Below are 25,463 nucleotides of genomic sequence, written 5' to 3'. Positions count from 1 at the left end.
CTGCTTGGGCGGTGCTCGGGCTCCCGCCCACAACCACTCCCCTCTCTTCCAGGGAGGAGAGTCTTTGTTGTAAAAGACAAATAGGTTTTCTGGCATCTTATGTGACTTTGCAACTGCCAAGGCACGCACTACAGTCATACACTGTAATCATTATTATATGCATCAATCATATTAATCATATTAAATTAAACAAAGTTTACGAAAGCTTTTAATGTTTAATAGACTACGAATGCGACGTAATGTTTCCCACATATCACGTGTGTGGGCCTGATCCTGAATGTGGATCAATTCTGATACACAGAAAATTATTGCAGCTTTAGCTTGCGTGTCGCGATCATTCCAGAGCCTCCCAGGTGCTGCAGGAATGGCGTTCTGAATAACATCATATATTCTCTGACTCACAAGCACGGCCTCCATTTTTAGGACCCAGCTCGCAAAATTGCCATCTGTGGGCAAGACAACAACCCAACTCCCTGTTTGGAATCCATCTTGGCTCCAATTAACAGCTCTTCAGCTCCTTCTAGGTAGCAAGCCGTAAATCTTCAAGCAGGCTTTGGGCAACTAAGACCTGCTTCTTAAGGTTTATCAGCCTCAGTAAAACAAACTGGTTACTCACAGTTCCAAGCAGCAAGCAGCCAAAAGCCTCCTTCTGTGTCTGGCAGGAATGCAGCTCTTCCTGCTGGGCCAAGACTCCCTTGAACCAAGGACACGTTGTACTTCATCTCAAAGCAACAGCAGAGATCCAATGGAATGCAACCATCCTCTGCTATCATTGTTGGAAAAATGCCCGGGAAGGCCACCACCTTCCCAAGACACCAAGGCGTCTCTCCGGTGGTCACCCTCTGGCTATAAATCTTCCTCAGTCCAGAGAGACCGGTGATAAGCGACCCCTCCCTCCTGAGAGGAGCACACTCATCTTCTGGCATCTGATTGCAGAAGAAAGAGACAGTGGTAGTGAAGGAAGAGGGAAAGGGTTAATCATTAATATTACCTACACACAGTAAATTCCTGCCCTAAACTTACTTCTGCTATTGTGGTTAAACGGCTCAAGATTGCAGCTGCTTGCAAAATATAAGTCCAACAGGTCAGGAGCCGTTTCCTGCCTAGCCAGCTAGCAAGAAACCGCTGCTGTTAGCAGTAACTAACCAGACCTGCTAAATTTGGCTGGCAGGTCAAAAGTCCATTTCCTACCCTGTTACATTATAGCTGCTGTTTGCAGATTTAACCAGGCCTGCTAAAGAGGCCCCTTTTCCTGCTTACTAATGCAAAGATGTGAAAAGACACGTGTACGAAGGAGAGGGGAGGGAGTGCTTAGCTAGCAGAAAAACAGGAATGTTTAGCAAGCAATAAAATGTGTTCAGCAAGCAATATGGATGTGCCATATAAGGAATAAGTTGAAAACTTGCCAGCTGATTGGGGAAGCTTTGGGGGGGAGGTCTGGGAGGTGGGTAAATACTCTCAAAGTATAAGAAGGCTTGCAGATGCGTATTGCTTTACAGCCAGATTTCAGAAATTATTCTGCTGGCTGTCTCTGTGCACAGATCGTAATAAAATCTTTTCTCCAAAGAAGAAACTTTCCTGGTACCATTTTTGTTCTTTCCTCGGTCCTGGGGACGCGGGCAAACGATTCCCTGGCAAGTATAAGGCATAAGCCTACAGTAGTTCTAAAGCTACTTTATTTCACAGTCTATATACAGAGAATCCACCAGCATGTCTGCTCTCTCTCAGCAGCAGTACAGAAACAACATCTCACACAGAAGTGAAAGTAACTTCTCTCGCAGTACCCAACAATACTGCGACTTCCTGTCTCACGCTCTCAGACACTCACATGATATAAACAACCATAGTGCTACTTGCTGAGCAGCTGGTGAGATAAAAATCCTAACACTGTGGTCCCAGAATTGGGCAGAATCACCCTGTGCCACCCTGGGAGCCACCCAGCCCAAATCCACCACCAAAGCAATTTGGAGGCAGGGTTAAGGGGTTTAAAAGCTATATTTTAACCCTGTAAGCATATGTTCTCCAATGTGATTCCTCTTGATCTTTGTCATGGCTAAAATGGCCGCTGTTTCTTTAATGCTTAAAAAAGCAGGGTCAGCATGAGTCAGTGGCCTGCACCGGGTTGTATATATAGAGTGAGAAATGTTAGTTGGGGTTGGTTGGTTGGTTAGTGAAAGCTGGTAGTGTTGATGTGTGTACAGTTGGTCAGTCGCTTTTGCAGAAAGACTTTTAAGAATAAAAGCAGAAAGTCTCTGCAAGGATACTCTTCTCGTGGACTCTTTTATGCCGACAAGGGTCCGAGGACCAGGTTGAGGCAACAAAGGGATGTAAGAACCTTTGTTGCTGTTTTTTACAAACACTGACAATCTTGTGGAAGTTAGCTTTCAAGTATAACACACTTAGGATTGTAGCCTCATTTTCATTTTCCAGTTTAGGATTCAGTTATGATTTGTACACGGAAAGTACAGTTCCTTCAAGAAATCACAAGGGACTTCTGGAACTAGCAGGTCTACGAAATACGAATGCATTTGTGTGTCTCTGGGGCATCCACTGAGGGCTCATTTCAGTTCATTTAGAAATGGAATTCTATGTATTTTTACAAAAATTCTTTGTAAGCCTTTTGCTCTTCAGGCATCCTGAGTTAGCTTTAGCACAGCCTCCTTAGTTCAATGGGCACCAAGGGCTCCAGGTTGGGAAAGGACACTCTAAAATGTTTCCACAGTGCACTCAGCTCAAATGCAGAACCCACAAGTTGTATTCCATGAACACTTACCCAGAGCAGACCCAGCAGAATTAATATTATTGATTAATTGATATTATTAATTAATTAATATTATTAATTTTTTTAAATAATATTTATTAAGATTTGAAAGGTTACAAAAAGGAAAAATAGAAAACAGCATATTAAGCAAAAACAGAACATCACATCACAATACAGAAAAGAAGAAAGAAAGAAAAAATACAATGAATCTTCCCATAACTTATCTTTCATTTACTTATTTCCTTGACCTCCTCACACCTCCCTTTTTTGTATTCTAGTTCAGTTAGCTATTTCAGCAAGTCCTTTCCATCTTTTCCAGTTTTTGTCCTATATTTTATCTTAATATAATGTAGCTTTACTTTCCCTCCTTTCACCATTTAACAATCTGTTTTTTTCTTAGAATCATAGAATCATAGAGCTGGAAGAGACCACAAGGGCCATCGAGTCCAACCCCCTGCCAAGCAGGAAACACCATCAGAGCACTCCTGACATATGGTTGTCAAGCCTCTGCTTAAAGACCTCCAAAGAAGGAGACTCCACCACACTCCTTGGCAGCAAATTCCACTGTCGAACAGCTCTTACTGTCAGGAAGTTCTTCCTAATCTTTAGGTGGAATCTTCTTTCTTGTAGTTTGGATCCATTGCTCCGTGTCCGCTTCTCTGGAGCAGCAGAAAACAACCTTTCTCCCTCCTCTATGTGACATCCTTTTATATATTTGAACATGGCTATCATATCACCCCTTAACCTCCTCTTCTCCAGGCTAAACATGCCCAGCTCCCTTAGCCGTTCCTCATAAGGCATCGTTTCCAGGCCTTTGACCATTTTGGTTGCCCTCCTCTGGACACGTTCCAGTTTGTCAGTGTCCTTCTTGAACTGTGGTGCCCAGAACTGGACACAGTACTCCAGGTGAGGTCTGACCAGGGCAGAATACAGTGGCACTATTACTTCCCTTGATCTAGATGCTATACTCCTATTGATGCAGCCCAGAATTGCATTGGCTTTTTTAGCTGCCGCGTCACACTGTTGGCTCATGTCAAGTTTGTGGTCAACCAAGACTCCTAGATCCTTTTCACATGTACTGCTCTCAAGCCAGGTGTCACCCATCTTGTATTTGTGCCTCTCATTTTTTTTGCCCAAGTGCAATACTTTACATTTCTCCCTGTTAAAATTCATCTTGTTTGTTTTTGCCCAGTTCTCTAATCTGTCAAGGTCATTTTGAAGTGTGATCCTGTCCTCTGGGGTGTTAGCCACCCCTCCCAGTTTGGTGTCATCTGCAAATTTGATCAGGATGCCCTTGAGTCCATCATCCAAGTCGTTGATAAAGATGTTGAATAAGACCGGGCCCAAGACAGAACCCTGTGGCACCCCACTAGTCACTCTTCTCCAGGATGAAGAGGAACCATTGATGAGCACCCTTTGGGTTCGGTCAGTCAGCCAGTTACAAATCCAGTGAGTGGTAGCATAGTCAAGACCGCATTTTACCAGCTTCTTGACAAGAATATCATGGGGCACCTTGTCAAATGCCTTGCTGAAATCAAGGTAGGCTACATCCACTGCGTTCCCTTCATCTACCAGGCTTGTAATTCTGTCAAAAAACGAGATCAGGTTAGTCTGACATGACTTATTTTTCAGAAATCCATGCTGACTATTGGTGATCACAGCATTCCTTTCTAGGTACTCACAGACTGTTTGCTTAATGATCTGCTCCAGAATCTTCCCTGGTATTGATGTCAGACTGACTGGGCGGTAATTATTTGGGTCCTCTCTTTTCCCCTTTTTGAAAATAGGGACAACATTTGCCCTCCTCCAGTCTGCCGGGACTTCGCCTGTTCTCCAGGAATTCTCAAAGATGACTGCCAGTGGTTCTGAGATCACATCTGCCAGTTCTTTTAATACTCTTGGATGCAGTTCATCTGGCCCTGGAGACTTGAATACATCTAAACTAGCCAAGTATTCTTGTACTATCTCCTTAGTTATTCTGGGCTGTGTTTCCTCTGCTGAATCATTTGCTCCAAATTCTTCAGGTCGGGCATTGTTTTCTTTATCGGAGAAGACTGAGGCAAAGAAGGCATTGAGGAGTTCAGCCCTTTCTGTGTCCCCTGTTTGCATTTCACCATCTTCTCCTCTGAGTGACCCCACTGTTTCTTTGTTCTTCCTTTTGCTACGAACATACCCATAAAAGCCTTTTTTGTTGCTTTTAACCTCTCTAGCAAGCCTGAGTTCATTCTGTGCTTTAGCTTTTCTGACTTTGTGTCTACACGTGCTGGCTATTTGTTTGAATTCCTCTTTGGTGGTTTCCCCCCTTTTCCATTTTTTGTACACATCCTTTTTTAATCTTAACTCAGTTAAAAGTTCTTTAGATAGCCACCCTGGCTTCTTTAGGCACCTTCCATGTTTCCGTCTCATTGGTATTGCCTGAAGTTGTGCTTTTACTATCTCCCTCTTAACAAACTCCCAGCCATCATGAACTCCCTTTCCTTTTAGTATTACTGTCCATGGGATCTCACCCAGCACTTCCCTAAGTTTTATGAAGTCGGCTTTCTTAAAGTCAAGAAATTGAGTCCTAGTATGCTTGGCTGCTCCTTTCCGCTGTATAGTAAACTTCAGAAGAGCATGATCACTTGCGCCTAATGATCCTTCCACTTCTACCCCACTAACCAGGTCATCAACATTGGTTAGGACCAGATCTAAAATGGCTGTTCCTCTTGTTGCTTCTCCCACTTTCTGGACAATGAAGTTGTCTGCAAGGCCAGTGAGGAATCTGTTTGACCTTATGCTCTTGGCTGAGTTTGACATCCAACAAATATCCGGGTAATTGAAGTCCCCCATTACTACTATCTCCCTTCTTTTTGCATGCTTGGCCATCTGTTCCAGGAAGGCATCATCTATGTCCTCCGTTTGGCTTGGGGATCTATAGTAAACTCCCACAATGAGGTCACTGTTATTCTTCTCTCCCTTAATTTTGACCCAAATGCTCTCACTTTGGCTTTGAGGTTCTAAATCTTGGATCTCTTCACAGGTATACACATCCCTGACATATAACGCCACTCCTCCTCCTTTCTTGTCTGGTCTGTTTCTCTGAAATAGATTGTATCCCTCCATTATTACATTCCAATCGTGGGACTTATCCCACCAGGTTTCAGTGATGCCTATTATGTCATATTTAGTTTGCTGTACCAAGAGCTCAAGCTCATCTTGTTTATTTCCCATGCTTTACGCATTAGTGTACAGACATTGAAGTCCATTAATCATTCCCCCGTGTCTCTTATTTAAGGATTTTTTCCTCCCACCACTAGGTCTGCGTGCTGTTTGCTCCATTTGGTCTATGACATTTGGATGATCATCTTCATCAATTGATAGACTCCTACCTTCAGGAGGACTGTCTCCCTCCCCCACATTAGTCAGTTTAAAGCCCTCCTGATGAGGTTTCTGAGATTTTTGGCAAAAACATTTCTCCCAACCGTTGTGAGGTGCAGCCCATCGCTTGCCAGAAGTCCATCTTCAAGAAACTGCAGTCCGTGATCTAAGAATCCAAACCGTTCCTGTTTACACCATTTGCGAAGCCAGCTGTTCACTTCCACTATTTTTCCCTCTCTCCCTGGGCCACGTCGTTCAACTGGGAGGACAGAAGAGATGACAATTTGTGCATTTAATTGCTTCAATTTCCTGCCCAGAGCCTCGTAGTCTCTTTTGATCTTCTGGAGGCTATTGCTTGCAGTGTCATTGGTTCCCACATGAACCAAGAGGAAGGGGTATTTGTCAGTGGGTTTTATGATTCCCTGCAGTCGTTCAGTTACATCTTGGATCTTAGCCCCAGGGAGACAGCACACTTCCCGAAACATCTTGTCAGGCCCACAGATCACTGCTTCTGTTCCCCTCAGTAGGGAATCCCCTATCACCACTACACGCCTCCTCTTAGGTTTGTTCGGGGTCCTTCCGTGAGCTGTCCGTTCCAAGGTCGCCTGCACATTCCCTGAGGACTGACTTTGCTGCTCGTCTTCATATACCTGATCGACTGTAATGAGGGAGAGATCCTCAAATGGAGTCTGCTCTTCGTCTTCCATGCTAGGGGAGAGGACCTCAAAGCGATTGTGTATTTCTAAACAATCAGAGCGAACCCTGGGCCTCCTACTTCTTTGAGTCACGTTTCTCCATATATCTGGCTCCTGTGTTGGTGAACTAGCCTCCTTCTCAGAGGAGTCCCCTGTCACCTCCTTGGTGGAGACGGTGTGCTCTGTTGCTTCCAAGAAGAGCTCCAGCTCTCTAATTCTTTGGAGCGTAGCTACACGTTCCTCCAGTTGCTGGACTTTGTCTTTTAAGAGGGCAATCAACATGCAATTGCTGCAGGTAAAGCTGCCTGCAACCTTTGGCAAGATGGCAAACATTGCGCAGGAACCGCAGGCGACTGCAGCTGTTCCCTCCCCCTCCATCTTGAGAACGTGTCGTTGGGGGTGGCTACAGCGGTCCTCCATCATAAAAAGCGTGAAGACAGGACAAATAACTCCCCCCCAAAAAAACCTAGGTCTCCCCCAACAAACGTTTGAGACTAGCTCCTCTAAATCTAAAAGATGGCTCAAACTGCACGCGCCGCTAGGCGCGCGCCGCTGCCCTGCAAGCTCTGATAAGCTCCTCCCACAGCTAATCACCTGCCTCAACAGAAACCCTGCCCCCTCTGACCTTTGCACAGGGAGAGCAGCTAATCAGCCACAAGGAAACACACACACACAAGAAAACCCTTTTTGCTCCTTCTTCAACTGCTGCCCTGCAAGCTTCTTAATCCTTTATAACATTTCTGCTAAAACCACATTACTTCATTCCAACATCCATCTAACATTCCTTAATTTTACAATGTTTCTGTAAATAAACTTTAAATTTCTTCCAATCTTCTTCCACCGACTCTTCTCCCTGGTCTCGGATTCTGCCAGTCATTTCCGCCAGTTCCATGTAGTCCATCACCTTCATCTGCCATTCTTCCAGAGTGGGTAAATCTTGTGTCTTCCAATACTTCGCGATGAGTATTCTTGCTGCTGTTGTGGCATACATAAAGAAAGTTCTATCCTTTTTTCGCACCAATTGGCCAACCATGCCCAGGAGAAAGGCCTCTGGTTTCTTCAGGAAGGTATATTTAAATACCTTTTTCATTTCATTATAAATCATCTCCCAGAATGTCTTAATCCTTGGGCACGTCCACCAAAGGTGAAAAAAATGTACCTTCAGTCTCTTTACATTTCCAACATTTATTATCGGGCAAGTGATATATTTTTGCAAGCTTGACTGGTGTCATGTACCACCTGTAGATCATTTTCATTATATTCTCTCTTAAGGCATTACATGCCGTAAACTTCATACCTGTGGTCCATAACTGTTCCCAGTCAGCCATCATAATATTATGTCCTACATCTTGTGCCCATTTAATCATAGTTGATTTCACCATTTCATCCTGGGTATTCAATTTCAACAGCAAGTTATACATTCTTGACAAGTTCTTAGTTTTGGGATCTAACAGTTCTGTTTCCAATTTTGATTTTTCCACCTGATTTTTTATCCAAATTGTACGCCTCCATTATTTGGTAATAATGGAGCCAGTCTCGCACTCTATTTTTTAATTAATATTATTAATTAAAGGTAAAGGTACCCCTGCCCGTACGGGCCAGTCGTGACCGACTCTGGGGTTGCGTGCTCATCTCGATTAAGAGGCCGGGAGCCAGTGCTGTCCGAAGACACTTCTGGGTCACGTGGCCAGCGTGACGAAGCTGCTCTGGCGAGCCAGCACCAGCGCAGCGCACGAAAATGCCATTTACCTTCCCACTATAAAGCGGTACCTATTTATCTACTTGCACTTAGGGGTGCTTTCGAACTGCTAGGTGGGCAGGAGCTGGGACCAAACGACGGGAGCTCACCCCACCGCGGGGATTCGAACCGCCGACCATATCATCGGCAAGTCCTAGGCACTGAGGTTTTACCCACAGCACCACCCGCATCCCGTAATTTTAATTACTTAATTAATGGCTGGACAGATGACCATGCAAAGAACAACAGCTGTGCAACACAGTTTAATCACCTGCTGAAAAGGCTTATGCAGACAATTATGAACACATCTTTCCACAATAGTTGCCTGATTTCTAGTTTTAACATTTTAAAAACTTTTTTATTGTATGATTTTATATATAATCTTTGTAAACTGCTCTGGTTTTTCATTTTGTTTTTAACTGTCGAATGGTATATAAATATTTTTTAGAAATAAATAAAAGAAATTGGTTTTGACGACAGCTTATTCAGACGATAAACAGTTTAAAAAGATGTACCTTCATGAAAGTATATTCTGAAAGCATGTATGGAGGTCCTGGGCTGCCCAGATGACAGCCTCACTGGTGTGGTCCAAAGGAAAGCAGAACCATACATTTGACACCAGCTTGGCTGCAGGAGTTGCCAGAGATAGGAGTATAAGGTGCCATCCATCCATCTTAGGGACTCCACTCTGGATTTGTGTAGGTTTTATTCCTTAGCCTTAGAGGAAGGCACGCTTGGCAAATCCACACCATGATCAGCTCCTGCCCGGAAACCAATGTCCCCACTGTGGAAGGACATGTGGATCCAGAATTGGCCTCCACAGTCACTTACAGACTCATTGTTAAAACCGTGTTTATGGAACACAATCTTACTCAGCGACGAGTGATCACCAAAGAAGAAAGAAGATGATTCCTTAGCCTTTTCTTCTGAAGCTATCCCACAAGGCAGTGGAGGTTTAGCGTCAGAGTTCTTTCTCCTAGGTGGGCTACCTTCCCTGGTTGACAAGCCCCAACTGCCTCTCACTTCCCTCTACAGCATCTGCAGAAACTGCCTTCAGGACCATTGGACCCACTCTTGGTCTCATTCGCTCAATCCGCCAGAGTTTGCCTTCGCATGCTGGGGAAGTCCCTAACTCACTGAGAATTTGAGACTCATCAGCTCCCTCACCTGTGAGGAGAACCTGAGCTTACAGGGTTAAACAGCTCAGTGTGTGCGTCCTGCCTACTGTGGGGCGGAGAGACTCTGCGTCACTTCCAAGAGTCTCAGTCCTTTGTTCTATTCTTCTTTCGTTTTCATGTGGAGCAGACGTGTTTCACAATGCTCCGTACTGTGCTAGATAATGGATAGTTCTGCTGTAAATAAACTGCTTTTAGTTTTTAGTACCTCTGTGTGTTTTTGTCCATGGAGTTTTCTTGGCAGGGATACTGGAGTGGCTTGCCGGTTCCTGCTCCAGGTGGATCACGTTTGGTCAAAACTCTCCACTATGACCTGTCCATCTTGGGTGGCCATGCACGGCATAGCTCATAGTTTCTCTGAGTTATTCAAGCCCCTTCGCCACGGCAAGATGGTTGGACAGCATTCTCGAAGTTACAAACATGAGTCTGACCAAACTGCAGGAGGCAGTGGAAGATAGGAGTGCCTGGCGTGCTCTGGTCCATGGGGTCACGAAGAGTCGGACATGACTAAACGACTAAACAACAACACCTCTGTGTGAGACTCTGTTCATGCACACTGAAGCACAGAAGCTGATTTCTCTGAACGATGCCAGACTCTGCTATTGCTCAGAGCTTTGGAATGCAGACTGCGATGCAGAGGCCTGGCGCAGCTTTGGAAGCGGGCCGGATGCCAGGCTTATCTGGGCAAGAAATCACTCAACAGTTGTGCCATCCAGTCAAAGCCGTTTCCAGAGGTGTGGCTGCTGACAGCTTCTAGGAACTTCTAGGAGCTACAGGTGAGAGCATGCGTTTTCCCCACCAAAGGTACTACCCCTCCCCTCACACCTCATACACCTTAAGGGTATAGATGCAATTATTTGGGACTATGGGGCGGTGATACAGAGACTGAAATGGAGTGAAGGAAGACTATCAGGGCCTGACCAAGATGTCTTTAGGTGACCCCACATTTAAACTCTTCCCTGGTCTCCTTGCTGGCCCTAGTAGGACCACCTTGTCCAGTTAACCCTGGTATTGTTTGATATTTACTGACTGGGGTTTTTTTCTCTCCCCAAAATTACCCCTGAATTTATGCTGCATTTTATGCTGTTTTTAAGTTGCATTTTAATCAATGTTTTATATTTGCTGTTAGCCGCCCTGAGCCTGGTTTTTAAACCGGGAAGGGCAGGGTATAAATAAAAATTTATTATTTTTATTATCTATATTCACCAGCCAGGGACCGCTCTTTAGCGCTCGGTCAGAGGAAATGTCAATTTAGGTTCTCTGCAGATTGCCGTTCACTCTGGTTGAGCTTTAAGGAGTGGATTTTGATAGGGAAAGCTACAGAGCACTGGCTGTGCCTGGAAGGAACAGAGGAAAGGTAAGTGTGGATAAGCCCTGACTCTGAAACCTGGCAAGACTGAGGCTCTGTGAGCAGGTGCTTCCTGAAAGTAGGTGGTCCAGATAATTGCTCCATTGCCTTCTTTGCATGGTGTTGTACTACCCTTGAAATAGCAGGTTCATAGTCTAGAGGTGAAGAACTTTGCTTCAGGATGAGAACAGAAATTGTGCAGCAGCGGCGCAGTGGCAGCAGGAGGACCCATTAGCTAAAGTGGTGCTTCAGGTTAAGAACAGACCTCCAGAACGAATTAAGTTCTTAACCCGAGGTACCACTGTATAGTTACTCATCTCCTTGACATCTGAAGGCAGGGCATTCCACAGGGCGGGTGCCACTACCGAGAAGGCCATCTGCCTGTTTCCCTGTAGCTTCACTTCCAACAGTGAGGGAACCGCCAGAAGGCCCTTGGAGCTGGACCTTGGTGTCCAGGCTGAACAATGTGGGTGGATATGCTCCTTCAGTGGCTAGGAGTGCTTTTTCCCAGCTGGACCAGGACAGCCTGACCACTGTAATGGGGTGGGGGGAGCTGGCTGAAGAAGGGATGGGTGGTTTTGTTTTGTTGTTCTGTGTCCTTTTTAAGACACACCCAATCAGGCTGCAATCCTACACACTTATCAGGAACAAAATTAAAATTTCCTTCTAGTAGCACCTTAGTGACCAACTAAGTTTGTTATTGGTATGAGCTTTCCTGTGCATGCACACTCCTGGTGGATCTGAAGAGGTGTGCATGCGCACAAAAGCTCATACCAATAACAAACTTAGTTGGTCTCTCTGGTGCTACTGGAAGGAAGTTTTTTATTTTGTTTCACCTACGGCAGACCAACACGGCTACCTACCTGTATCTAGACTTATCAGGAAGTAAACCTACTTATTGGGGCCCGTCCAACTCTACAATACTATGATTATAAGTAGACTTGTGTAAGAACATGCAGTTACTGTGGGATAAAATCACTCCTGCACACATAACCTTATGCAGTGGTGGCACATGTATGAGGGTGGTGAGGATAGCAATTACAAATAAGAAGTGCATCCTTAATGCGGCTGGTCTCAAGTGAGTTTACATGGGATTAAACCTTCACCCTGTTAGGAATTGTGTTTAGCACTGGGGCTCAGTTAAGTAACCGAGTTTCAACCCTAGATGGCAGAATCAACCTAGCCTGTAGAATTCCCTTTAAAACCGTTTACAGGTGGTGAAAGAGCATATAGTAACTAACAGCACCATCCTAAGCATAATCCAAAATGGACAGATTTGCCCATTTCTACTCATGTTGATAGTGGAGCATGGGCTCTCTCTCTCTCTCTCTCTCTCTCTCTCTCTGTGTGTGTGTGTGTGTGTGTGTGTAAGATGCAGCACTCCCCCTCTTTGCTGGCCTTGATGTGGACTCCACTGAGGCAGAAGCCCAGCTTCCATCCATGTGGGTAGTAAGCAATCACTGACAGCCCTCCATCATACTTGTCATTATGTGATTGAAAAACAAAATGCAATGTAATGTTTCACCCTGAAGAAACAAAAGGAGACACACATTCTGTTCAAACTTGTCAGCAGGCAGAAGTTGATAGCAACCCATTCTCTCATAGATCCAGCAATTAAACTGGGGATAATTTATTCCACCTGAACAAATCCCCTATGAGAGAATTTTACATTCGTACCTTGGTTCTCGAACGCCTTGGTACTCGTATATTTCGACTCCTGAACGCCGCAAACCCAGAAGTGAGTGTTCTGGTTCGCAAACGTTTTTCAGAAGCCGAACGTCCGATGTGGCTTCCGCTTGACTGCAGGAATCTCCTGTAGCCAATCGGAAGCCGTGCCTTGGTTTCAGGAGTCGAACGGACTACTGGAACAGATTAAGTTCAAGAACCAAGGTACCACTGTAATTAAGTTCTTCAGTAAATGGGGGCGGACAGCAGAGGTTGATGCATGTAAGTCCAAGTGCTATAGCATACAACTAGATAAGAGTTCTGTGCTGAGGAAAGTTCTGAATTGCAGCATTCAAGTTGTCGCTGTTATTTATTACAATCTTTTACCTGCCCTTCACCCTGAGTTCCAAAGTTGGGTTACAACAATTAAAACTCAATATTAAGGTTAAAATGCAATATTACACAAAGTTGTTGTTGTTGTTGTTGTTGTTGTTGTTGTTATTCACCCCACCCATCAGGCTGGGTTTCCCCAGAAAAACAACTTTACGTTATAAAAATAAGGTGCGTTCTAAAAATATACGCATCTCACGTGTCAGAAACCAGGATAAAGAGGTGGGAGGGAGTTCTACAACTTAGGGGCCGCTACAAATAATGCCTTTCCTGGGCTGCCACCACCCCAAGCTTCTGAGGGCAGTGGAACAACCCATTTTTGTGGTTAGTAAACCCAGTTTTGTACTTTGTATACACCAGGTGGCAGCTTGCCTTCTTCAATATTCATCGAGTAAATTATTTGCTCCTTCTTGCTACTCCTGCTATTTTCAAAAAGGCTATTTCCAGAAGGAAATAGAAAATTGTGAAGAAGATTTTATGTGTAGGCTAGTACAGGACACCTGTAGTGACCTCATTACGGCCAGTTTGATCAGTTATTTAGTTTCTTATCTGATCCATAGGAGCAGGTCAGGTCATCCGTAACATCAACAGGTTTTCCATCAACAGGAAATGAACAAGTTTAAAACCACAGTGGCTATGAGTTGTATAGGGACATAAATGATTAGAACTGGTGATGTAGCTCTAATTGCACATCAGGCTGCTAGGTGGCCACAATAGAGATGAGTTCTGGAGATCTTCCAGAGAAGAACATCTGCTTACTCAGGGGTGGGTTAGCAGAGACAAAAGCAGAGTTAAGTTTCAGGAATGGTGTTGGCCTGATGTGGGCAAAAGGAAAACCCCTCTGCGTCTGTTTGCAGCTACAAGCAAGGGAAGGGGAAGTCCCTGGTGGGCAGTGATATAAGCTAAAGGAAAATAGTTGCATCTTGCAAGCAGTTTGGCAAGCAGGTGGGGAGGGGGGGCAAAGCTACCAATGGGTGCTACCAATTTGGGATCCAACATGACAGCCAATAGGAAAGCAGGATATTGGCTGCTGCACCTATGAGAGAAGCAAAAGATCCTCTTGGAGTGTGTAACGCTGGGAACCTATCCACCGTTGGCTCAGGTTGTACATACATGAAAATAAACCATCTATCATAAAGACACCACAGTTTCTATTGTGTCTCGTTGTCCCGAAAGGGAACACAGACTCTGATAAGTGTGCCTGTAACCCTCGGAATCTTGTAGCGCTCACAGAGATTGGGGTGGCAGGTAACAGCTCATCCTTTATCAAATAATACACTCACAGCTCAGAACACAGATCTGACCAAATAGTTTATTCAGCTAACCCCTTGCCATCTCTAAAACACACAGGAGAACTGCAAGAAATCGGTCCCAGATACTTGCGCACAAGCAATGAATGAGGAACAATGAATATTTGCTAGGCTGTTGGTAATTCTTTTATCAACCAGTGGCATCAGAGATTGGAGAAGCACAACTAAGCAAGCCAAGAAAGAATGTGAGGATGGCGGGAAGTGATTAAAGGAGGAGATTGCAGTAGTTGATCAGCCCCCCCAATTGTTTATGTGGCTGCAGCGGGGAACAGCGCAGAGTTTGTAGGGGCGAGGACGGACCGTCAGCCCTATTATAGGCTTCCTATGGGCTCCTCTCACTCCTTTTGGCAGCTGGAACCTGAATGCTCTCAGCAGGCTGGTGAAAAAGATGAAGAGCTCAATCTTTGCCAGTTGCTCCCCTGGACACACCCGAGCACCTGCAGGAAAATAAAGAAAGAGGAAAGCAGGAACTGAATTATCTGCTATTCCACCTATACCCCAGAGTATTTACCCAGGGCACCAATTTGCTTTGACTCTGAGAAAAGAATCTGGGTCAAGGCCTCATTCAGTCTATGAAAGCATCCTGCAGCAACTCCTCTTTCTACGATTCCCGAGCCCCCCATGCCTCCCTTTCAACTTTGGGGTGTGGGGATGTCACTGAGAAAGTGGGCTTTATTCCAGGGGCTGCCAAGACCTGGCTCAGCATGAGATCAGGACTGGTCACTTCTTTTATTTCAGTAATGTGTTTATTTAAATCTCCCTTTTAAGTATTGTTATGGGTTTGCGGGAGGCCAGATCTCCCCTAATTCCTGAGTCTAGTAAAAGTTGCTTTAGTTGCTTCCTCAAACGAAATACCTCTAAGCGGCTTACAAAAGACAATCTAAAGTGTTCATTAAAAATACCAGTAAAAGCAAACACGGAAAACAAGGTTCATAATGAAGGCAATATAAAGAATCAAACCAGTAATTTAAAAAGAATTCTACGTACTAAAATTACATGTTTAAACTGTATGCTAAAATCTCTATCATTAGCTAGTAGTGCTAATAGTAGTATTTAATAATTACCATTGTTTTTACGAATGATACTAGTTATTACTAATAATAATACCGTATTTTTCGCCCTATAGGACAAACTTTTTCCCCTCCAAAAATGAAGGGGAAATGTGTGTGCGTCCTATGGGGCGAACGCAGGCTTTCGCTGAAGCCTGGAGAGCAAGAGGGGTCGGTGCGCACCAACCCCTCTCGCTCTCCAGGCTTCACGCAGCTCTCCGCAAGCCGCGGGAGCTGACACTGGGCTCCCGCTGCTTGCGGAGAGTTGCCTGCATGCTGAAGCCTACGAGCGCTGAGCTCAGCGCGTCCAGGCTTCGCGCACCTCTCAGCAAGCGGCGGGAGCTGGCGCTGGGCTCCCACGGCTTGCAGAGAGCTGCCTGTTTGGGGGCTGGGGTCGCACCTGGGGGGCAAATAATTTTTTTCCCATTTATTTCCCCCCCCAAAAAACTAGTTGTGCCTTATGGGGCAGTGCATCCTATAGGGCGAAAAATACGGTACTTATTATAATTATTTTTATTGGGTTGTATCCAATGCTAGTCTTTAGGGCGCATGTGTGCTTTATTCTGCCATGATGCACCAATGAAAATGGTGGGAGAGAACTGTTTGTTGGAACAGCACCCCAAATTTTGCGGCTCTATTTTCCGTGCTAACAGAGCTGATAACAGGTTGCTTTCTGGAAACAAATTGAAATGAGCGCTAAACTCCCACTAGATTCTGCTACATCTGCAGAAGTGGCATTTATGTTGAGTGGAAGATCACACAGAATGTGAAAATCATCTGGTAAGAAAACATCAAGAAAATGGAATAAAGTGTTGTCTGAATGTAACAGCTGGGGCTTCTTGCACATACCTGCACCAAATGGCAGAAATGCTTCTCTGTCCACAAACTGCCCGTCCTCATCCAAAAAATGATTTGGGTTGAACTTTTTAGGTGTTGCCCATTCCTTAGGATCAAGAAGAACAGAGCGGAGATCTGGAGCAATCACAGCCCCCTGCAGGGAAGGAAGACTTGTCTCAGGAGTCATCTAAACAGAACATTGCACTTTTGTCCTTCAGTTCCCCCATTTTCCACCTGCATCGCTCAGTGAGGTCCACCTCCGAGGGCCTTCTGGCAGTTCCCTCACTGCAAGAAATGAGGTTACAGGGAACCAGGCAGAGGGCCTTCTCGGTAGTGGCACCTGTCCTGTGGCACACGCTCCCACCAGATGTCAAGCAAATAAACAACTATCTGACTTTTAGATGACATCTGAAGGCAACCCTGTTTAGGGAAGTTTTTAATGTTAGATGTTTTATTCTGTTTTTAATCTGTTGGGAGCCACCCAGAGTGGCTGGGGAAACCCAGCCAGATGGGCGGGGTACAAACATCATCATCATTATTATTATTATTATTATTATTATTATTATTTCCACTAATCTTTACATACAAGCTTCATTCTGCTGGAACTGAAGAATTGCATTTTCTTTCTTTAAAAATTATGAATTTTCAGATTTGCATTTCATGAATTTAAAAGTCTTGAGTGCTGATGGAAGGATGCAAATTGTGAAGAAGCTCCGCAGAAGCGATCCTGTGCGTTTCTGGGGCACTCCCACCAACGTGCCTGCGCAGATGCTATCTCCCCTGTCATCTCATCCCTCTTCCTCCCAGGAAGCAGGAGCAACTCTGCTGCTGGGAGGCAAGGTGTGCAGCTGCACCTCCCCTCACCAATCGCTCCTGCTGCGGATTACAACTCCCAACAGCCCCTGCCAACATAGATCAATGATGGGGGTCACGGATAATGTGAGTTGTGGTCCACATCTGCAGGAACTCCCCTCCTTTTTTTGGAAATGGAAGGAGCTATAGTTACTTTCTTCAGAATTTGCACTACAAGGGAACCTGCCTCTCTTGTGATCTTGTGACCTTCCCCCTGAGCTATAGAAATGAAGCTGTTACATTCATCTATACCTTTGGAATGTGAAAACCGTGCAAGTTCACATCCTTCACGGTTTGCCTTGGAACCCCAAATAATAAGATATATCTTGAACGCTGGATCTCGTGAATCACAGCATTGGTGTAGGGCAGCTTCTTCCGATCTTGATAGCGGATTGAGTGAGATGAACCGAAAACATCTTCCATCTCCTGGTAGACTTTCTCTGAGGAAAATGGTGGAGAATTAAGCTTTGTTTCGGATGAAACATCTCAAGTGAAACAAGTTGATCAATCATTAAGGGGTATTTGTTCCACAGGAAAGTATTCCACCTAGACCTGCTGGGGCAGAAAACCTGAATAATGATTTTCAGGAGGGTAGCCTCTTGCAGCAAGATCTGCCAGGATCTTCCAGAGATCTGGAGCATGGTGCTGTCAGTATGCTGGTGACACACAGCTCTGTCTCTCCATTCCATCTGAATCAAGAGAAGTTTTGAAGGTGTTTGCCTGGAAGTAGTGATGGGCTGGATGGGGGCCAACCTGAGAGGAATTCAGGTCCAAGATCAAGAGGTCAAAATGGCCTCTTGCTGCCATTGCACAGTTCCCTCTCACCTTGAATATCTGGATGTGTCGCCATGAGGAGCAGTGCCCATTGCAGAGAGGTAGCAGTTGTCTCTGTTCCAGCAATAAAGAGGTCGAAAATACACTGAGCCAGGTTGTCCTCATTGTAGGTAGAGTAGGGGTCATCCTTGTTCTGTTGTAAGCAATAGCGGAGGTTAGATTCAGTTCACAGTGACTCACAGGCCCCAGTCGGCTAAACTAAGACCAGTGGATCTTACACCAGTATAAGCCCTGGAAAATGGGCCTTCCATATAATATACAAGTATTAATAAAAATTGCAGGCAGCAAAGTGCCTCTTTAAATGAGGGGGTGCCTTTCCTGAGATTATGCCTGCTGTGACACAGATGTGCTAAATCAGAAAAGTATACTTTTTGCTTCAAAACCATGGTTTTTTGCATTTATGTACGTAAATTTTATTGATTAATCAACATAAGTGCATACAGTTAATCAACTAAGACTTACCTCCATCAGTTTCCAGATGACCTGCTCCTTGAGCATTCATCCTGATTTGTTTGTGAGGAGGTTAGATGCTGTTGCATCGAAGCAATTGTTACCCCGCACTTCCAAGTGCAATTCCCTGTCACTTTCCGTATCTTGGGGGGGGGGGAGTAGATCATTGTTCAAAACCTCCAACAATCCTCTATAATTGTGCACCCTAAATTTGCTTGTTTGCGATTGAATCCCATCCAAAAAAAAAACAACAATGACATTCTGGAAGGAAAAACCCATTCTTATTGTGAGAATCTAGTCCAACCCCCTGCAATGCAGGAATCTCAACGAGATCATGCATGGCAGGTGGCCTTCCAGTCTCTGCACATAGGTAAGCTATGGCACTCCCTCCCATGAGAGAGAGCAATTGCTACTAACCTAGATGGCTTTAAAAGAGCACTATGAACAGCTGCTAAGGGACATGGGTGGCGCTGTAGGTTAAACCACAGAGCCTAGGACTTGCCAATCAGAAGGTCGGCGGTTCGAATCCCCGTGACGGGGTGAGTTCCTGTTGCTCAGTCCCTGCTTCTGCCAACCTAGCAGCTCGAAAGCACTCAAAGGGCAAGTAGATAAATAGGTACCGCTCCGGCGGGAAGGTAAACGGCGTTTCTGTGCGCTGCTCTGGTTCACCAGAAGCAGCTTAGTCATGCTGGCCACATGACCTGGAAGCTGTATGCCGGCTCCCTCGGCCAATAAAGCGAGATGAGCGCTGCAACTCCAGAGTCGGTCATGACTGGACCTAACGGTCAGGGGTCCCTTTACCTTTTTATGAATAGCTGCTAGCCAGGATGTCTATGCTGTGCCTCCATGGTCGGAGGCAGCAACGCTTCTGAATCCTAGTTGCTGGAAATCGCAGGAGGGGAGAGTTTCTCTTGTGCTTGAATCCTGCTTGCTAGTTTCCCACAGGCATCCTGTTGGCCACTGTGAAAGCAGGATGTTGGACTAGAGAAGCCATTGGCCTGATCCAGCAGCTCTTATTATGTTCCTATACCAGGCTTCCTCAACCTCAGCCCTCCAGGTGTTTTTGGCCTACAACTCCCATGATCCCTAGCTAGCAGGAATTGTAGGTCAGGGATGATGATGGTGATGATGATGATGATTATTATTATTATTAATACCTCGCCCTCCCCAGCCAGAGCCAGGCTCAGGGCGGATAACACCAGTAGAATTACAGTAAAATCATAATGGGGGGGGGGACAATTTAAAATACAGGTTAAAATGCAATTTAAAATGCAGCCTCATTTTAAAAGGATCCCATAGATCAAAACCGTAAGGGGAAGGAAACATAAGGGTCAGACTGAGTCCAAACCAAAGGCCAGGCGGAACAGCTCTGTCTTGCAGGCCCTGCGGAAAGATGTCAAGTCCCACAGGGCCCTAGTCTCTTGTGACAGAGCGTTCCACCAAGTCAGGGCCAGTACTGAAAAGACCCTGGCCCTAGTTGAGACCAACCTAACCACCTTGCAACTTGGGACCTCCAAAATGTTCTCATTTGTGGACCTTAAGGTCCTCTGCGGGGCACACCAGGAGAGGCGGTCCCATAGGTACGTGGGTCCTCAGCCGCTTAGGGCTTTAAAGGTCAAAACCAGCTCCTTAAACCTGACCCTGTACTCCACCGGGAGTCAGTGCAGTTGGTAAAGCACCGAGTGAATGTGACCCCGCGGCAAGGACCCCGTAAGCAGCCTCCCCGCGGCATTCTGCTCCCGCTGGAGTTTCAGGGTCAGCTTCAAGGGAAGCCCCGTGCAGAGCAAGTTACAATAATCAAGCCTGGAGTGACCGTCACATGGATCACTGTGGCCAGATCAGGACGAGAAAGGTAAGGTAAGGTAAGGATGATGGGAATTGTAGTCTCAAAACATCTGGAGGGTCGAGGTTGAGGAAGCCTGTCCTAGACTGTCAAGGATATGAAAAGATCTACTTTCCCCAACCATTTCACTGCACGGCGGCTGACTAATAAGGGCAGGGGGGATTCCCAGCGGTCCCGCAGATGTTACTGTTCGATCGTAACGGAGAATGCAACGATTCCTTGAAGAAGAAGCATTCACCCACAAAGCAGTTCTTTACCCTCTCCATCTGAGATAGATAGAAATCAATGAAGTCCATGGGCTCATGCACAGTCTGGTCTTCCTTGTGCTTTGCTATCTCGTTCTTCGCAAATGAAAAGACCATCTCCATGGAGGACAATGCGGTCTTGTGAGGCCCTGGGAGAAATTTCATGACAGACGGAAGAATTTCGTAGAGCTACAAGGAAAGAAAAGGCACATCCTATCAGCAACACAACCCACAAGTCAACTCCAACCTCCTGCTTTGGCTTGTTCTTTAGGGCTAGAAATTTCACCCTGAGTGTCTGAAGGGTGAGATGGAGGAGAAATTCAGTATTGTTCACATTTATAAGTGAACTTTCTGGCCTGAACTTTCTGGAACAATACAGGAACAGGAACAGAGCCACACTTTGAAATCTGCACTCCTCTGATCTTTATAGTGCAGCTCTCCAGGCAAGCAATGTGTAAAAATGCATATGCTAGGGTAAAGGGCACATAAGAAGTGTATATATTAGTGAAAACAGTGTAAAATTTGCTTTGCAAAGATGTATTGGAGCATAAAGAAGAACCTGCTGTATCTGGGATGGTGCATATGGTACAGCATGACATGCTTAATCTCAGGGTCATGGGATTCAAGCCCCTCATTGGGCAAAAGATTCCTGCATTTCAGGGGGTTGGACTAGATGATCCCCATGATCCCTTCCAGCTCTACAGTTCTATGATTCCATGATCAGGTCGCATCTAGCCCAGCATCCTGTTCTCACAGTGGCCAACTAATTTGAGCACAAGAGCTCCTGTGGTTTCTAGCAACTGGTCTTCAGAAGTATTTGATGCCTCTGACCATGTCTGTGTGGTGAGGCTTCCTTATCAATATGTGCCACTTCCTTCCAAAATGTCCCTTCGTGGAATCTATTTTATTATGGCATTTGCAAGAGTGTACTGAACCTTTATTTGTTTTATTCTGACTGCAATAATGTGCTCCACACAGTTCTTGTCCTTTGCTCCCATTTTGTTTTTCTTGTTTGCAGGTTGCTGCTTTTGAAAACTCAACAAACACATATTTGAGAGAGAGAGAGAGAGAGAGAGAGAGAGAGAGTATACCATGGGTAGGCAAACTAAGGTCAGGGGGCCGGATCCAGCCCAATTGCCTTCTAAATCCGGCACACGGACAGTCCAGGAATCAGCGTGTTTTTACATGAGTAGAATGTGTGCTTTTATTTAAAATGCATCTCTGGGTTATTTGTGGGGCCTGCCTGGTGTTTTTACATGAGGAGAATGTGTCATTTTATTTAAAATGCATCTCTGGGTTATTTGTGGTGCATAGGAATTCATTCATTTTCCCCAAAAAATATAGTCCGGCCCGCCACAAGGTCTGACGGACAGTGGACTGGCCCCCTGCTGAAAAAGTTTGCTGACCCCTGGTGTATACTGACATATCCCTTGCAGTAGGGGTAACCCATGTGGTGTTGCCCAGATGATTTAGACTACAGCTCCCATCATTCCTGATCATTGGCCATGCTGCCTGGGGCCGATGGGAGTGGTAGTCCACAGCATCTGGAGTTGACATTGCTGGCTATCCCAGTTTAAACTGATGTCTACTGTAGGCAACCACAGTTCATGGGCCTCCCATTTCATGCTCTCCTCCACCCGCCCACCACCAAGCCTAAGCTTCAACCTACTCACGCCATGAAAGAAGCTGCCTCCAAACTGTAAGCTAATCCGAATGGCTTCCATCAGCCTCAGGAATTCTTTATCTTCAACAGAAAATCGGTATCCAAAGGACACGGCACATATCACGTTGCAGACTGAATTGATGATGTGTAAGGATGGGTCAAATGGCTGCCCTGCAGATGAAATCTTAATGAGATCCAATGCTCATATATACCCGTATTTTTCACTCTATAACATGCACCCGACCATAACACGCATGTAGTTTTTATAAAAAAAATCCTTCCAGTAGCACCTTTAAGACCAACTAAGTTAGTTCTTGGTATGAGCTTTCGTGTGCAAGCACACTTCTTCAGATACACTGAAACAGAAGTTGCCAGACCCTTCTATATAGTGAGAAGGTGGGGAGGGGTATTACTCAGAAGGGTGGTGGGAATGGGAGATTGGCAGATAGCTGGGATGAGCCTGCTGACGACTCTTAACGACTGTAATGGGTCTTACAGGAAAAGGCAAGGGGTGAGAAGGTGAGAAATGGCTTAGTCATGTATAATGGGATAAGAATCCAATGTCTTTGTTCAAACCAGGTTTCTCCATGGTTTTAAGTTTGGTAATGAGTTGCAATTCAGCAGCTTCTCTTTCCAGTCTATTTCTGAAATTCCTTTGTAGTAAAACAGCTACTTTGAGATCTTGTATAGAATGTCCTGGGAGATTAAAGTGTTCTCCTACTGGTTTCTCTGTTTTGTGATTCTTGATGTCAGATTTATGTCCATTTATTCTTTGGCGTAAGGTTTAGCCTGTTTGTCCAATATAGAGAGCTGAAGGACACTGTTGGCATTTGATGCCATACACAATGTTAGATGATGAGCAATTGAATAGTCCCGAGATGGTATGTGTGATGTTGTTGGGGCCAGTAATGGTGTTGTCCGGGTGTATGTGGCAGCAAAGTTGGCATCTGGGTTTATTGCAGGCTCTGGTGCCAGTGTCCGTGTTAAGTCTGGTTGTAGTATTATTGTGGGTTAGGAGTTGTTTAAGATTGGGTGGCTGTCTGTAGGCAATGAAAGGTCTTCCTCCCAGAGCTTGAGAAAGAGAACTGTCATTGTCCAGGAGAGGTTGTAGATCTCTGATGATGCGTTGTACTGTTTTAACTTGGGAGCTGTATGTGATGACTAGAGGTGTTCTGTTATTTTCTTTTTGGGGTCTGTCTTGCAGCAAGTTCTCTCTGGGTATAAGTCTGGCTCTGTTGATCTGTTGTCTAACTTCATCTGCTGGGTATTTTAGTTCTGAGAAGGTTTGCTGTAGATCTCTTAGGTGAGAGTCTCTGTCTGTAGAATTGGAACAGATGCGGCTGTAACGTAGTGCCTGGCTATATACAATGGACTGTTTGGTATGTTTGGGATGGTAGCTAGAGGCATGTAGATATGTTTGTCGGTCAGTTGGTTTACGGTATAAGGTGGTGTCCATGCGTCCATCCTGTATTTTTATAGTAGTGTCCAAAAAATGTATTTCTTGCATAGATTGATTCATTGTAAGGTTGATTGTGGGGTGAAAATCATTAAATTTCTGGTGAAAGGTGTTCAGGGTCTGTTGACCATGTGTCCAGATGATAAAAATATCGTCAATGTATCGCAGATGTCCCATTATACATGACTAATATCCCATTATACATGACTAAGCCATTTCTCACCTTCTCACCCCTTGCCTTTTCCTGTAAGACCCATTACAGTCGTTAAGAGTCGTCAGCAGGCTCATCCCAGCTATCTGCCAATCTCCCATTCCCACCACCCTTCTGAGTAATACCCCTCCCCACCTTCTCACTATATAGAAGGATCTGGCAACTTCTGTTTCAGTGTATCTGAAGAAGTGTGCTTGCACACGAAAGCTCATACCAAGAACTAACTTAGTTGGTCTTAAAGGTGCTACTGGAAGGATTTTTTTTATTTTGACTATGGCAGACCAACACGGCTACCTATCTGTAACTGAATGTAGTTTTTAGAGGAGGAAAATCCGTAGGCATGCCACCCGTATTCCCTCCATAGCATTCCCTCCATAGCACGCCCAGACATTTCCCCTTACTTTCTAGGAGGAAAAAAGTGAGTGTTATGGTGCAAAAAATACTGTGTGTGTGTGTATATATATATATATATATATATATACACACACACACACACACATATATATATCTACATATACACACACATACATACACACATACACAAACACACTTATTATTCTTTTGCTATGCAAAAGGAGAAATTGTGATTGGTTAACAGCTTTTCAAAATCAGTCTTTCTTGCTCCTTATCTCCATTGTTATTCCAATATATGTTCTTGTTTATTTGTTTGTTTGTTTGTTTGTTTCCAAATTGGAATCAATTAGGCATCCATTTTACAGAAGAATGGGACAGAAGAATGAGGAGATAACTGGGCTTAGTGAGCTGGTAGGGTCTGTAGCACAGAGAAGTCCAGAATCAGAGGCAGAAGCTGAAGCAGGAGGGTGGGAAGAAAGAGGCCAAGAGACAGAGATGAGTCAGGCTGGTGAAGAGTCACTGGTGTCTGCCCCTTCCCCCTGCTCTCCCAGAACCAGAAGAGGCATGAAAAGGGCAGAGGAGAGATTGGCTGCATGTAGGCATAGTCTCCGATTGCTTGGGGGAAAACCCTGGAGAGGAGGGGACTTAGGCAGCAGTGGGAACACAGGGACCTTCAGTCTCAGGAACTGCTCCATGCAGACAAGATCTGCCGGGGATGGGTGGCTGTGCTCATTAAACCTGACACTCCGTCAAGTCCATGCAGATCATGTTTTTGCTAATAAAGAGCTAACTCCAAATTGAACTGTGTGATTTACTGCCAGTTCACTCCACACACACACACTCCAGTGCATTTCTTGCTTTCTCAACAATTTACTCTTCAGGATCAGGGAACTCTCCTTAATGGTGAGTGATGGAGCACGGCCAGGTTGCAGCAGGAGGGAGAATCTGCAGAATCTGGGGATGAGAGCACCAAGCTCAAGTACAGGCGCCTTTCTGCTCATACAAGTCACTCCTGGATCCAGCCGAAAGTTCATTGTATGCATCACTCTAATTAGTTGCTGTCAACTGCAAATTATTGCCAGAGCCTGAGAATATATTGTATAGTGACCCAAGCCCAACCCTGTTCATTAATTTCAACTTCCTTTCATTATAAACTAAATTAACACTCAATTAAACATTTTGAATTTACTGTGCTAATTGCAACCTTCCCTGGCCATTGTCATTATAAAC

At 45.1% G+C, this 25,463-nt stretch overlaps 1 protein-coding gene across 2 annotated transcripts in view; it reads right to left on the bottom strand.

The window, feature by feature from the left end:
- Positions 1-14,424: 14,424 nt before the first annotated feature.
- LOC308478387 (cytochrome P450 2J2-like) overlaps positions 14,425-25,463 on the bottom strand; it is a 47,710-nt gene continuing 36,671 nt past the window's right edge. Inside the window, exons 4-9 of one of the 2 annotated variants that reach the window (XM_081008069.1) lie at positions 22,223-22,383; positions 20,562-20,738; positions 18,003-18,144; positions 17,430-17,617; positions 16,338-16,479; positions 14,425-14,876 (exon numbers count right to left, since the gene is read on the bottom strand). In XM_081008069.1, the coding sequence (XP_080864195.1) occupies positions 14,671-14,876; positions 16,338-16,479; positions 17,430-17,617; positions 18,003-18,144; positions 20,562-20,738; positions 22,223-22,383 (1,016 nt within the window). In that variant the 3' untranslated portion in view covers positions 14,425-14,670. The remainder of the gene's footprint in view (positions 14,877-16,337; positions 16,480-17,429; positions 17,618-18,002; positions 18,145-20,561; positions 20,739-22,222; positions 22,384-25,463) is intronic. The other variant, XM_081008068.1, reaches the window with a different exon arrangement.

This window comes from Podarcis pityusensis (genome assembly GCF_964106645.2).
Source record: "Podarcis pityusensis genome assembly, chromosome: 5".
NCBI classification, from domain to species: Eukaryota; Metazoa; Chordata; class Lepidosauria; order Squamata; family Lacertidae; genus Podarcis; species Podarcis pityusensis.
Note: the sequence above shows the minus strand (reverse complement) of the source record. Positions and strands in the feature narration are given on the sequence as shown.